This window comes from Juglans microcarpa x Juglans regia, chromosome 3D, assembly GCF_004785595.1.
Source record: "Juglans microcarpa x Juglans regia isolate MS1-56 chromosome 3D, Jm3101_v1.0, whole genome shotgun sequence".
NCBI lineage: Eukaryota > Viridiplantae > Streptophyta > Magnoliopsida > Fagales > Juglandaceae > Juglans > Juglans microcarpa x Juglans regia.
This window is the reverse complement of record NC_054598.1, coordinates 10857798-10873159: the sequence shown is the minus strand read 5'-3', so window position 1 is coordinate 10873159 and position 15362 is coordinate 10857798. Positions and strand designations below refer to the sequence as shown.

Sequence of the window (15362 nt, the reverse complement as noted above, 5' to 3'; positions counted from 1 at the left end):
GAGAGTTTGATATATTAAGTTTGTGGAAGGTGAATGTTGTGAAGTATCTCGTCCTTGAAGAGATAGCCCGTAGTCTTTTAGTCATCACTATTAGTACCGTAGCCTCAAAGTCAGCCTTTAGTATTATAGCCTCAAAGTCGGTGTTTAGCACCGAAGGGTGCGTATTGGATTCATTCTGTAGTTCATTAGCTCTTACCATTGTGGAGACTTTGATTTGCAAGCAGAATTGGATCACGAGGACTCCAATTCATATTCTGGATGTTCTTAACTATGAGGAAGCCAACGTCAAGGAAAAAGGTGGTGATCAGCTTGGATCTGGTAATTACAGGACTTGAATTTCATTTTTTTTTCATTTAATCGATATTAATTTCAAATTTAATTGTTATAGTGATACATGAGACGGTGTCTACAGCTACTTCAGATGCAATATGACTTTGTGTGTATTGGACCCACCATTGTCATGGTTTGCACAATTTGTCCTTTAATTTTTTTTGCCTTTATAATTTTATATAATATTTTAGTATCTAATTATTTTGCTTGTATGTTTTTTAGCTTTTATATTCTCAATATATATATATGTTGAATCCTAATCCTACGGACCCAATGATCTATGCTCATCTTCATCCCAATGACCCAATCTCATATTGGTTAGTACTTTTAATATTTTGTATTTTAAATTTTTGTTTCATGTTTATAAATTTATAATTCTAATTTGTTTTATTTTTAACTTATTAATATTACAGGTTTTATAAATTTTATGATCTCGATTCTCAATCTTGCAGCAATCGACACAACTCAGTGAACTTACCGCCACCCCAAATTGATCAAATTTGAAGTGTTATGATTTTGTTAATTTACAATTAATTGTAATATTGCGACAATAGTTAATAGTACAATTTGTAATATTTACTATTTTTAGATGAGTTTGTAATATTGTAAATTTGTAATAGTTTATCAATTCTCTTAATTTGTATAATTGCAATAGCTTAATGCCTTAGTGATGATTATTAGTTAATACTTAATAGTATTAATTGAAACTTAGTATATAGTTAAAAGTTCTATCCATATAATTTATTTTTTATTTTCATTTTTTAAATATATTTATTTTTGTAATTAAATTCTGGGTCTAAAATGGTCCAAAAACAGGTTTGATTGTATTTCTGGACCATTTTGAACCCATATAAGTGGCCTAGTTTGAAGGGTGGAGGTAGACGGATGGAAGTCCACCCTTGCACCCCGTGCAGCAAAGGGGTACCCTGCCCCCGCATGGACGGGGGCGGAATGTGGGAAAAAATAAATATATTATTTATTAGGAGCACCCCTAACAAATATTATTGCCATCCTACTCTTTTTTTTTTAAATTTTAAAGAAAGTGCAAATATTACATGCATTCGTCCATAACAAGATGGCGTACGCACGTGTCGTCCAAAAGGAAAAAGTAAAGAAAAAAAGAAGAAGAAATAAGCTAGAATTAAATATTAATTGCCTCAAATTCCACCTGACTTTGAAACCAAGAATAGAAATTAAACAAGAGATCAGGCCACATGAGAAGCTCGCTCGATCTCGGCCACTTCTGATAAGGATCCAAATATATGGTAATTACACATGCATCGGAGTTTGAGAAGTCCGTTTTGCACTCAGATAGGAAGTGAACCCGGTTGAATAATTGGCATCATCTCTTAAACAGCTCCAATTTTAATGAAACTCATGGGTTTCTCTTGAAATTCCCCACCTCTCCCGAACTCATGTAGCCTTTACTAACTATACCAAAACCATGATATGGGGAGTAGACTATTTCCGTGCTTGTTTCTGCCTTTTTGCCCCCTCACCCGAGGAGGACGCCGCATCGCCAAAAACAGCCATGGAAATAGCAACGTCACCAGTGCCAGATCATGGAACAGAAGTTTCTCATACATAAAAATAAGTGCAACCAAGATAATTAGTCTTGGGTATATATTAATACGATTACCCGCCCGTTGCCACGAACCACTCTTCTGCAGTAGAAACCGAACAGCCGGCATCAAGTACGTACCTTCTTCCATCGCTGCTTGTATTGAGGAAAAAGATGATTAATTGAGGTCGAGACATCATGAAAGATACCAAGATACGGAAAGAAACGGCGAAGGAAGAAGCAGAGTTGCTAAGTATGTATATAGATGCAGTAGTACACGGGACAGAAACGGCTAAACTTAGCGGCCGGGGCCGGGGTAAATGATGATACGAGAAAATTGATAAAAAAGATCGATGGTATTGATAATTAGTACTAGCTAGCTTCAGGTAATTATAAAGTAATACTGGGGAGGTTGGCCGTTCAAGGCCGCCCCGGGGGGGAGGGGGGGGGGGGGGGTGGGTGATATATTCAACTAGCTAGTTGTGAAGGGGGTTGGGTCCGGAGGGGACGAGTCTCTTCTCCACACCGTATCTTGGGTCGATTTCATCAGTTTGTAAGGGCGGCGGCGGCGGGAGGTGTCGATAGTGGTGGATTCTCTGAAGTTGGAAGCAGAAAGAACGTGACTTTTCGTGTGAAAGCGAACCGCAAGAATTAGGTTGATGATGATGAGGGTAGAGTAGTCGGTGGTGGCCGTAGTGGTAATTGCGAGTGTTTCTTGAAGAGGCTTGATCTGGCATCTTTGGGTACTTGGAGATGCGAGAGGCTGATGCGAGGCCAAAGAGGAGGAGGAGGAGGAGGAAAGCCATGATCAGTATCAAAAGCCGGCGAGTGTAGGCGGTGGTGGTGGTGGTTGAAGAGGGAGAGGTCTCCATGGCTGCTCTTAGAGAAAGAGAGAGAGAGAGAGAGAGAGGTGGAGTTGTGGGAAGGATCAGTGGGGTTTAGGGGTAGAAAGGGAGAGGGACGTGGGGATGGGAGAGTTTTCAATGCAAAGCAAGAGACGCATGAAGGGGAATATAATTGCCTAAGAAAATTGGGGTCACCCACGGATGGGGTTCGCATTGCATTGCATTGGGTGTAGTCGGCAATTACCACATGCATGATCTCCAATCAATTAATGGGTCTCACGTATTATATATGTATGTCTAGGACTAGGATGGCCCATTTAGAACTTAGAGAGGAATAAAACCTGCCACGCAATTAATAATACAATAAAATTATTTATTTATGATCAGTTATTTATTATAAAAATAATTATTTTTTATAAAAAGTAGTCTATTTTCATCGTAAATAATTTATTATAAATACTTATATTTCTTACAGTGTAATAACGTGAATCATTACCACAAATTTTGTTTTCTTTTTTATTTTGGGTTGAATTATTCTATACCTTAATTACACTATCGTTAATTTTATTGTTATCTATTATTCATAAATAATTAAGTTAATTTCTGTCCCTTCGGGACATCCGATAAATTTGGAACGATACAAAGAAGATTAATATGGTCTCTGCGCAAGGATGACCAGCAGAGAATTAATTTCTAGTTAATTAATTAATTTCAATGCAAATCGAGAATTAAGTTAATTTCTAGTTTTTAAAATTATAAATTCAATAATTGATAGATAATATCACATAATCCAAATAGAATAAGAATAGGATAAAAATATATTATAAAATATTTTTTTAAATAGAATAATGATTTTTATTAATGAACAAAATACATTGATGTATGGAAGTTGACGTGCAGCCTACCACATTAACTAATTCCATTAATAAAGATTGATAAATTTAACATTTTCTTACTAATGTAATAATATATCACGTTGTACTTGTAAATATCATGATTAATTAACCCCAAAGGGTTGGGTTGAAGCCTCTGTCTTGTGGTATAGCTCTTCAAGGTTCGAGATTCTTACAAGTGAAATAATTCTTTGGGATCACACTCTCTGGCGAAGTCAGTGACTTATTCAATTTTGTGTATAAAAAATTTTTGAAGGGACAGTATACGAGACCGAAATTTATTCTATAGTGATGAATCTGAAAGATCCTGTCTTACAGAAGTTCTCGATCAAAACAAAAAAAAATCATGATTAATTCGAGTAAGAAACTCTTTCAACTTCGTGTCATTTAAAGCCTGTTAATGAGTGGACCGCAAGTTGGAGGCTGACTGCACAAAATAGATAGCAATGGCATGAATGCGTGGAATGCTAGAGAATTTTGCGTTCTTTTATACCATTCACTGAAGGTTCAATCCTTACTTAATTTCCCTTGGGCAGCATTAATAGTTTTTGTTTTCTTTTTTGGGGGCATGAGATGGGGTATGGTGCCCATGATGCCCTAGCCTGGTCCAATTCTGTTCTAACAAGGATCATCCCCTCCCAAATTCAAGACACGATACTTTTCGACAACCTCCCAACCTTATAATTTCCGAGTAGATTACGATTTGTTCATCTCCTTCGATCGAGAGACAACATTTGTAAAAACAAAGTATTACTTTAAATAGTTTTTATAACTAGTAATGCTACATTATGCAAGTGTTACATATTCTTTAAAAATAAAATAAAATTTATTATTAAAAAATTAATTTTTTCATATTAATTTTATATATATTTATTTTTTTAAATGAATGTGCAACATTTATTTTCTATAACTGTAAATACGATTTATTTTTTTTTAATAATTAGCCTAACATTAAACACATGAATCCATGATCACTTGCTCTCGCCAATGCACATTCTCAACAAGCGACCTCATCATATCAGGCTTTACATTAATCGAACCTTAGGCACGCATGGTCTCACGTACGTAGTGGATGACACAAATTGACACTTCTGTCATCCTCTACAGGACTTTTTGACTATTTATCGCAACAATCAAATGTTGGAGGAGTACTTGAGTGACTTGTGCTCCTATTTCAAAACCGCCGCACGTGGTTTTCACCCTCTGCACCATTATCCACTCATGTATTTATCATTATTATTTGTTCGAAGAGAAATCATATTTTCGTTTATAGAGTTCGTAAGTATTGTCTAATTTTTTTAAAAAAAATAAATATAAAATTTACATAAAAAATAAAAATTTAAATAATAAATTTTATTATTTTTTAAAATAATTACGTAACATTTATACATTCTATAATTATATATAATATTATTGGTATAAGACTGTATCAACGCGTTTGCCACACGTACCGATGGTTAACGGGTGGTAAAGCAGTTTTTGAAATATATTAGATCATGGAAAAATCAAACAATACAAAACATGTATTTTTTTATTCAAAACTCATTTTATCTCGTTTAATCTCATATAATTATTATAATATTTATAAATTTTAATATAAAATATAATAAATAATTTAATTTTTTAAAATTTTAAAATAAAAAAATATTAAAAAAATATTTTATTTAATTTTTAATTTTTAATTTTTATCTCATTTCATCTAAACTCAACGTCCAAATCTCTCTCCATGCGGCTCGTGTAGCTTACGTACGTCTCCAATTGAGACACTGCTTGTGTATGTTGTAGATCGATGACTGACCTTTTTGGTGAGGCGCGTGTACCACCTGGGTGGCCGGAAAGCAACAAATTCTTAGCATTTTTTTTTTTTAAATTTTACTTATTATCTTCGTCTCCTTGTACCATATGTCAATATATAATTTATTATTTTTATTATTTTATTTCTTCTACTATTTTATATTTGTATTTTTAATTTTTTGATAAACTACATCGTATTATACTGTGGTACAATATCAAGAGACAAAATAAATGCTATAAATTAAGAGATATAATAGTATTTTTTAATATTTATTTATTGAGAAATGATATTTACAATTATAAAATGCACAAACATCATATAATATTTTCTAAAAAAATAATAAATATGAGACGCACATGAAAAAAACTAATTTTTTAATAATGAACTATATTTTTTTTCAAAATAATTACGCCTGCACACTATGACTGTATGTACCGTTACTTTTATTTACCTCAAGAAAATTTTCAATTAAAAAAAGTCCTTACCAAATATTAAATGGAAAACGAAAAGACATGAGACACAGTTTAGATAGTAAAATGAGATAAGATAGTTTTAGATAAAAATGAAAGTTGAATAATGTTAAAATATTATTTTTTAATGTTATTATATTTTAGGATTAGAAAAAGTTGAATTATTTATTATATGTTGTGTTAAAATTTAAAAAAGTTAAAATTATGAGATGAGATAAGATAAGATAAAACACGTTCACTATCCAAACAGAGCCTTTGATATCATATAAATAGTGAGTTGAGATAAAAATTAAAAATTAAATAAAATATTATTAGAATATGATTTTTTTAAAATTTGAAAAAAATAAATTATTTATTATATTTTATATAAAAATTTTAAAAAAATTATAATAACTAGATATGATAAAATCAAATTACATAACATTTTCACCGTACAAAGGTGACCTAAGAGTACAAGGATATGCGGCATATGCCTAATTGAATTGATCCATAAGCAACCCAATACTCAACCGCACACCCAAATTCCGACATTCTTCATCTTCTCCGCCCGGAAGAAATCTGAATATGATGAGTCTTCTCACACCCTTCATCTTCTTCTTCTTTATCCTTTCTTTCTTTAACGCATCAACCCCATCCCCCGTCTCCATCTCCGTAACCCCCACCGTCCTCCGAAGATCCGGCGACTCGATACTCATCCAATGGTCCGGTATCGCCTCCCCCTCGAAGCTCGACTGGCTCGGGATTTACTCGCCCCCGAACTCGTCCAACGACACTTTCATCGGCTACACCTTCCTGTCGTCCTCCCCGAATTGGCGTTCTGGGTCGGGCTCCATCTCCCTCCCCCTGGTCAACCTTCGATCCAACTACTCCTTCCGGATCTTCAGCTGGCTTGAGTCCGAAGTCGACCCGCACCGCCTCGATCACGACCACAATCCCTTGCCCGGTACGGCCCACTTGCTGGCTGAATCCGAGAGAGTCGGGTTTGGGCCGGGACGCGGACCGGAGCAGATTCACCTGGCGTTCACGGATAACGAAGACGAGATGCGGGTCATGTTCTTGACGGAGAATGGTAGGGAGAGGCAGTACGTGAGGTATGGGGAGAGAGAAAATCGGCTTGGTCACATGGCGATCACACGTGTTGGGAGGTACGAGAGGGAGGACATGTGCGAGTCCCCAGCCAATGAGAGTATCGGGTGGAGAGACCCTGGGTGGATCCATGATGGGGTTATGAGGAACTTGAAGAAAGGAGCCAGGTATTATTATCAGGTAAACGATTTTGTTAAGAAAAGGAATTTCTATTTCTCACTATATAATTTCTGTTGACGATTATTAATGATTTTTCTTGTTAAGATCACTGGTAGGGATTGGCTTAAGTGGTAAAAGCCTCTTCGTGGTATCCTCCCTCCAGGACTAAGGTTTGATACCTTTGGGTGCAAATAATTTCTAGGAGTCATCGGGAACTTCCCTTGAATTAGCTGAGGGACACTTAAGGAAAATTTCTTTGGCCTATGCGCCCTGGGATTAGTCGGGACTTTATTCTCAGATATCCGGTGTCAATCAAAAAAATAAATTACATCTTTTGCTCTGGCTGCATAGACTAATCAGGTCTATTTGATCTTATGTGACTCTTCCATTGATTATTTGGTGCTTGTTGGACGCCTTAGTACTTAGTGTGTTGGTTGCCTATTTTACTCGGGGTTGTCCAGTGATGCAACTCTTAAAGATTGAAATCGCTGTCCCTTTTTGGTGATATCATCTGCATGATCATGGCTCAGGAAAAGAAGGCACCTGATTCTCATGCCTTATTTTACTTTTATGAAGTTGTGTTTAGTTTTCATAGTAATCCATATCTAGAGAAGACGCTCTTACTAAATGCTGAATCCAACGTCAATACACAGCGAGATATCTGTATGGTTAATCTTGATAGAACATACTTATGTAAGGAGCAACTTTTCTTCCCACTGTGTGGTCTGCATCCGCCCTGGCTGCAGCTAATGCCTTAAATACTGTCTATACCTGAAACAAAATGATGTTGCCTGTAACAGGTTGGAAGTGACTCTGGAGGTTGGAGTGCAACTCACAGCTTCATGTCACGGAATGGAGACTCTGATGAAACAGTAGCTTTCCTGTTCGGTGACATGGGAACGGCTACACCATACTCAACATTTCTCCGTACGCAAGAGGAAAGCATAGCAACCATGAAATGGATCCTCCGTGATGTTAATGCTCTGGGGGACAAGCCTGCATTTGTGTCACATATTGGTGACATCAGCTATGCAAGAGGATATGCATGGTTGTGGGACCAGTTTTTCACGCAGATTGAACCTGTTGCATCCAAAGTAGCATACCATGTGTGCATTGGTAATCATGAGTACAACTGGCCGTCACAGCCTTGGAGACCTCAGTGGTCTGAGAGGATTTATGGAACAGATGGGGGTGGTGAATGCGGCATACCTTATAGCCTTAAGTTCAACATGCCTGGGAACTCTTCAGAACCAACTGGAACCCGAGCTCCAGCCACAAGGAACCTTTACTACTCATTTGATATGGGGCAGTACATTTCGTGTACATGTCAACTGAGACCAATTTCCTTCCAGGGAGCAACCAATATAACTTTATAAAGCATGACTTGGAGTCAGTTGATCGAAAAAAGACCCCTTTTGTGGTAGTCCAAGGCCACCGACCCATGTACACAACAAGCAATGAAGGGAGGGATGCCCCATTGAGGGAGAGGATGCTTGAGCACTTGGAACCCTTGTTCGTGAAAAACAAGGTGACCCTTGCATTGTGGGGTCATGTCCATAGATATGAGAGGTTTTGTCCAGTGAATAACTTTACTTGTGGAAGCATGGGCCTGAATGGGAAGAACTGGGAGGCATTTCCTGTCCATGTTGTGATTGGGATGGCAGGGCAAGACTGGCAACCCATATGGGAACCTAGATCTAACCACCCAAATGACCCAATATTCCCACAACCAAAGAACTCTCTGTACCGTGGGGGTGAGTTTGGGTATACTAGATTGGTTGCTACTAAGGAGAAGCTTACGCTTTCTTATGTTGGGAACCATGATGGGGAGGTGCATGATACAGTCGAGATTCTAGCATCTGGAGAAGTCCTCAGTGGCTATGGTGCTGCTGGTGTTGATGGTGTTTTGGTTCAGTCCACCTTCTCATGGTATGTTAAGGGAGCGAGCGTGTTAGTGCTTGGGGCTTTTGTAGGTTACGTTCTTGGTTTTGTTTCACGTGCCAGGAAAGAGACTGCCAGGAGAAATAACTGGACTCCTGTGAAGACTGAGGATATCTGAACTCCAGATTGTCTTGCAATGTATTGGTTAGTACCCAAAATCTAGCTATTATGTACTTAAAATGTGCAAATACGTATCAAGGTTAAGTATTGTGAAGGATGCTCTCCCTACTCGTTGGATGCCCAAGCTAGGGAGCTGGGATAATTTTGTACGACCTTATATAACTTAAATCATTGTACATAATTTTCCTTGTGTAATCTATACATTATGTAAAGGTATTCATACGGTTGAAACTCGTATACTTTGACAAATGAATGTGCAATGTGCCTTTGGAGCAAACACCATGTTTCTATTGCTTAATCCTGCTAGATCTCTAGCAAGTAGAAAAGGCCGAGTAGTCGGATATGTTTAGGAGTGGCCCTGGTTGAGGAACTGTGGGGACCCCTTCCAATCTAGATCTTATTGAACCAAATTGTGTTTCCTGGAAGTATAAAGCTAGTCTGCGGCCCCAAATTGACGGCTCAGTAAAATTGTTTTTTTTTTTTTTTTTGGAGAAATGATAGTTGCAGTCATGAGTGTGCAAACGATGTGTAATCATCATTTTAAAAAAAATTGAATAAATACAGAACCTATATGGAAAAAAAAATTTAATTGTAGATCCTATTTTTTTTCAAAGTGATTGTACAGCGCTTGCGCACTCTACGATTGCATATAGCATTACTTTTTTTTTTTTTACTTAATGACGAAGGAAGTGATTTTAAGTGTATTGATGTATTTTTTTTTTATTTTTAAAAAATATTTAAATACATTAAAAAATGTGAATAGAAAAATGAAAAAAAAAAAGTTACTTTTGCAACTATTGGGTCAAGTAGAGCGGGTTACTCTGGGCGGCAGAGTAGCCTGACTCTTTCTAGAATATTTGTTAAATACAATAATTTCCCTGATTTCTAGGATAACCCACAAAAACAAACTGCTAAATTGCTTGCGGAAAAGAATATGTACCTGCCTAATTATAAAATCCAGTCTAAAGGGCATTCAAATTACCCTTTCTATTACTATAAATTGAAGAGAAATGATAGTTGCAGTCGTGAGTATGTAAGCGCAACATAATTACCTTATTTCCCGTTGTCTAGAATTTTTTTTTATCTATGGCAAGCGGGCAACTAATATGCAAGGTACCCCAAAGGTAAAAAGGATTGTTAAAATTAAAGTCAAATTCATGCTAGTCCCAAAGGGTTGGCTCAAGTGGCAGAAGCTTTGTTTGGGGCAAATGCTCCTCCTCCTCCACGTTTGAAGTTCAAACCTTTGGTATAAAAATAATTGTTAGGTGCCATGTCTCATCTGCTCTAGATGTCTACTCTGCAGATGATTTCTACAACATGTACCACTCTAGATCCCAGAAGATGGATTCCTCTAATTAAAAGGGGTGCATTTTACTGCTCAAAAAATTATCATATCTATAAATTTTTCTATGTATAGGAATATTTAACAAATAAAGAACGATTAAAGTACCATATAGTCGTCAAATCATTGGACAATTTTGCATTGCTGCTTTATAGTCGAAGGCAAAAGTAAAAAGAAAAAAACCATTGAGGTAAAAAAATAAAAAAATAAATAATTCTCATATTTTGCATGCATAAAGAATGGGAAGAAAACCAGTTATATGTATCCATGGCGACAGCTTTCAACCAAAAGAAGGGAAAACAAAATTTAATAAATATGAAAGTAGGGAAAAGTTGGAAGAGAACAGTGAGCTGGTAATTGAACCCTGTCAGCATTCACTTCCCAAGTAAACGGCGTGCACGTTGATTGGCACCTTTCACGCGAGAGTTCAGCTCATCCACATCGTCACCAAGATGATCAAGGGCTTTATTTTGCCTGCAATCACCATATCACATTGAATATTATGGGAGGGAGGGAGGGAGGGAGAGAGAAAGAGAGATACAGTGCCAAATAAATTAAAAGGAAAACGAGAATATATAAAAATCCTCGAGAAAATTTTCTACTCTGAAAAAGAATCCGGTGTGTCATGTGATTGTGTTGAGGAAAAATCATGGTGAAATCTACTAATGGTGCCAAGAGTATTCCACTAGGAGCTGGTAATAGGATTAATGAAACTTGTCACGGTAACTGAATACTTGAATGCCAAGGACTTATTCATGTCATACCATAGCTTTGCTCATTCCATACTGTAGTCGGTTTATTTTCCTAATAGAATAAAGGGGGGAAGTCTTTTACTAGATTGGCTTAGAAACACATCAATATGGCTAAAGACGTCATTTCTGAAGGTTGTCAAACAAAAAGCAAAGGTTACTTACTCTGTGAAGAAAAACTCGGGCTAGAAAAGAAAGAGAAAAATGAAAAACAAAAACAAAAAGATCGGTCATAGCTTCAATTTTTTGCTTTTTAAGGCTTCAGTGTGAAATTAGTACAGATACAGATGGAAAATGTGAAGTTTGCAAGTTATTGACTGACCTGTTAAGTTCGCCTCCCATGTCAACTGCCATATTCTTCAGATCACCTAGAATATTACTTAGATCTGAAAGTGCATCATCTTGCTTGGCATTCTCGACCTAAATTGGTAACCCTCAATTAGTAAAATCCAAAGCAAATATTGCATCATATGCACCTAATTGATAATCATAAACACAGACCTCAACTTTCTGCAAGGCATTTGTTGGTTCAGGAGGAGGTGTTCGAGAAGCTGACCGTCCTTTGTGTGCAGGAGCTAGACCCAACTTTTCCCTCTGGTCTAAGTGGTTTTCAGTTCTTTTGGACGAATTATCTGTTCAGCCAGTACAATAAAGATTGCGATTTATGTATCACGGTATTTTGACGAATTAAGATCAATAAAAAAAATGTCAACTGAAACACCCTAATTTTATTAGATTAAAACCTGCTGTAATTATAGGCCCTGCGATTTCTCGAGTCTTCTTTGGCTTCCAAGTCTTAGAGAACATGCCACCAAGGTTATTTAAGAGCTTCTCACCCTGAAATAAAGAATGAATGATAAAAAAGAGATGATCTGCTTGAAAGATAAAAAAAGGAAGTCCAGGAAATAACAATGGCAGCTACCCTCTTCATATAGAAAACGTATTAAATCTTTAATTGAAGACATTATAATATATTAGATCGTAATGGAACATGTATTGTGGTCAATTTGGTCAGAGAGTCTTCCCATGTAATTGCTTTGTGAAACTCAAGTTAAACTAAACCCCTTTTAACTTGGTACAATGAGATCTTGGCCAGAATCTGGCGTGCTATTTATCAGCCCTAAATAAATTATATATACTCATATTACCCCTCATTGAAGATGCCTAAGCAGCAAAACTGATAATACTCTTTATAAAACACTAGATGGAACATGAAATATTTTTTGGACAAGCAATAAATTACTAATGAAAACAAGGGCATAACCCAGTAATTAGAGCTGAAAGATGAAAAACCAAAATTTAAAATCATATGCATCCCTAATATAAGAGAATCCAGAGACATAGTAGTTGAGCTTTGATTTGCAAACCAGCTTTGCAGTTGAGCTTCTTTACATAGTACCTGCATTCTGCACGCTCTCCTATATAAGAGAATCCAGAGACAATGTTCGACAATAATCTAGAAACAGTCGCATATTCACCAGGAATCTCCATTGTAAGCCAGTACATTCTGTATACGTTATTTTTTTCCCTAATTGTTCATCCCTGCTTCTATTGCATAGGCCTAAATTGCACTTAGTATCCATGAGTGATGCACTTGATATTATAAAATGTCTAGGATCTTCAAGAAAGCAGGGTCAACCTAGATAATCAAAGTCAGAGGCGCAGGACATAAAATGGTTCCATTAAACTAATAACTACATTCCATTTCCTAGGTTGCACACACAATCATGTATTTCTCATTAGCAAGATTACAAATGAACTTACCCGAGTCAAGTCCTTTTCCGTATCAGCAGCCATCATGTGGGTCCTTGTGATTTGCTCACCCTGATAATGCAACATGTCAAGTGTCCTTGTAGCATCCTCCCTCATGTCCTCTGCAAGCTTCAGGCAGTTGTTTACCGTATTTGTTGTCTCCTCAGCCTTGTATACAGCATAGTTTTCCAGTTCTTGCACACTCTGGTTCTGTAATCCTCCCGAGTCATGGAAATTATTTCTGTATCTGTCTCTTGCCACTGCAGAACTAGAATGTGAGGATGATGAAGAAGAAGCCCCTATTCTCTCATCATCATCGTTGTCAAAAGGGTTGTTGGAATTTGGAGTTATCAGCATAGGTTCTGAAGCAGTTCGTCGTGCGGGCTTAAAAGTTTGCTTAGCCTCAGATTCAGTATCTGAATCAAAAGGGTTAGAAGACGGAAATCCAGGATCCACTGTCTTCTGCTTAGATAACTTATTCACTGGCGATTTAAAATATCCAAACATTTTGATAATAAACCGAGATTCCTATATCACCACAAATATTCTTGGTCCAAGTTCCCTAAACCAAAAGAACCTCTGCGCTATGATTCAAGGCTTGTACCTAGAAACAGAAGATGTCAATCAGTTAGAATGGCATGGATCTGTTTCATCGCTCAAATACAGCCAACAATTTCGAATGGAAGTTTATGATAATTCTTTCAAACGTTACAATTGGATGATACAGGGGTTCAAACGAAAAATGCAAAAGATCTCTAATGGCAAACGGCTTGGTGCAACATCCAGAAAGACATCGCTTATGTTTACTCATTTTATATTTCCTTTAATAGTTATATGACATTTTGGAAATTAAACTTTGGAATCCAAACTACCAAAAGGTAAAGAGAGAAAAACTCAGGTATGCAGGAAGTATGTATAGAATTTCATAATGTCAAAATCTAAAGGAATAAAGTCTGAACACCTAAAGAATTTTATCCGATTAAGACTACGTATAGTCGTAGACAAACGGCGTTCAATCGTTTTGAAAAAAACGAGATTCCTGTTAAAAAATTATTATTATTTTCATATGATCTATTTTTTTTTTTTTTAAAAATTACACAAGGCTTACGAACTTATTTAAAAAGGTAATATAAACCTAGAACTATATTTCACTAAATAATTTTGTGAAGTTTCAGCCATCGAGCAATCAATGAACAGCCATGCCCATTGGTAGAAAAGCAAAGTAAGCACAGAGAGAGAGAGAGAGAGAGAGAGAGAGAGGGGGGGGGGGGGAAGGAAATTAAAAATAAAACCAATGCAGTGTATTCTGGTGCCAAAGCAAAAGATGCACCAAACAACTAAAAAACATTCCCCGTTTTTCTCCGAAACCAAAGAAAACAAGAACAGAGACGCATTACAAGAAAGCAAGATCGAGGTCCGGGAACAGAATCAGGAGAAATCGAACTAAGAGCGAACGGTGACAGATGGTTGCCTGAAATTTAAGTTCCGAGAAAAGAAAACATCAGGGAAAAACCTTCGTCTTGGAGTTCCGTCAATCAAGAAAAGTCTCATACACGAACCAGTATATATGGGCTTGTGTATGAAAACTAACACTACATACCTGGGCCTCTTGAGGATATAGATCTTCAATTTGACCGAGAGAAAGGTATCGCAGAGAAATCTCTCTTATCTCTTCCTCTATGTATCTCCGTCTTTGTACGCGTGGGATTTTCACACAAAGATGGGTGGCGTCGCGGAAAAGCAGAGAACTGTACGATATAGCGCCCTCTTAAGAAAGTGCACTTTTTGAGTGATCTGACAAATTTATGACCGTTGGAGTGCCTTTCGTTTTTATTTTTTATTTTAAATATTGCATGCCGTTGTGTTCTGAATCTCTGATGGCTGACAAATTTTGTTTGTTTATTGCAAAATATAAAAATAAATAAATAATAGGAGAGAGGAGGGTAATGATGCCGCTTTAATCGAGGATCCATCCGTACGCTTACACGATAAACGAATCCCATGTAAATTCTATACAAAATTAGAGTAATATATTTTTTTTATAACAAAATTAGAGTAATATTATCAACCGAATAAACTGTAAATTTTTTGGATGAGTGTAATTATTCTGATTATTTGTTTTATAATTAAAAAAACATTGGAAATAAAAATGAACGAATCAAATAGATTGTATAGGGGCCAAACGCATTACCTTACCATCAATATTGACCATTGTTCATCATTATAATTTGTTTTTCTATGAGAAAATGATATACATCTAACAATTTTTTATATATTCATATTTTAAATAAGATTTACTTTTTTTTATAAAATATATTA

General features: G+C 36.4%; 2 protein-coding genes and 1 non-coding gene across 6 annotated transcripts; 2 read left to right on the top strand and 1 right to left on the bottom strand.

Annotated features, from left to right (window-relative positions):
• Positions 1–3341: 3341 nt before the first annotated feature.
• LOC121256796 lies at positions 3342–3442 on the top strand. Its single transcript, XR_005939087.1, has one exon. It is a non-coding gene; the product is annotated as a U6 spliceosomal RNA (small nuclear RNA).
• A 2919-nt stretch (positions 3443–6361) lies between these two features.
• LOC121254886 (probable inactive purple acid phosphatase 2) lies at positions 6362–9434 on the top strand. Its single transcript, XM_041155081.1, is given in 3 exon segments — positions 6362–7160; positions 7940–8444; positions 8447–9434. Coding segments are annotated over 3 exon segments (1959 nt in total). The 5' UTR covers positions 6362–6458; the 3' UTR covers positions 9199–9434.
• Positions 9435–10654: 1220 nt separating this feature from the next.
• On the bottom strand, positions 10655–14845 carry LOC121256570 (putative SNAP25 homologous protein SNAP30). Of its 4 annotated transcripts, XM_041157417.1 has the most exons (7): positions 14644–14816; positions 14441–14514; positions 13056–13647; positions 12035–12128; positions 11793–11923; positions 11614–11711; positions 10655–11016 (listed from the first exon to the last, which is right to left on the bottom strand). In XM_041157417.1, the coding sequence occupies exons 3-7, from the start codon at positions 13548–13550 to the stop codon at positions 10917–10919; spliced, it is 918 nt and encodes a 305-aa protein (XP_041013351.1). In that variant the 5' UTR covers positions 13551–13647; positions 14441–14514; positions 14644–14816; the 3' UTR covers positions 10655–10916. The 4 variants fall into 4 exon arrangements, with proteins under 4 accessions (XP_041013351.1, XP_041013348.1, XP_041013349.1 ...); XM_041157414.1 differs by lacking the exon at positions 14441–14514 and having other exon boundaries at positions 14644–14845; XM_041157415.1 differs by lacking the exon at positions 14441–14514 and having other exon boundaries at positions 14557–14816.
• Positions 14846–15362: the final 517 nt, after the last annotated feature.

Bases quoted from the DNA above. Each gene is read 5' to 3' on its own strand.
- LOC121256570 (XM_041157414.1), bottom strand. From the start codon at position 13,550: ATGTTTGGATATTTTAAATCGCCAGTGAATAAGTTATCTAAGCAGAAG. The intron at 11,924-12,034 runs GTTTTAATCTAA...CTGGCTGAACAG, and splicing joins AGGGCCTATAATTACAGCAG to ATAATTCGTCCAAAAGAACT. The intron at 11,017-11,613 runs GTCAGTCAATAA...TGGTGATTGCAG, and splicing joins ATGGGAGGCGAACTTAACAG to GCAAAATAAAGCCCTTGATC.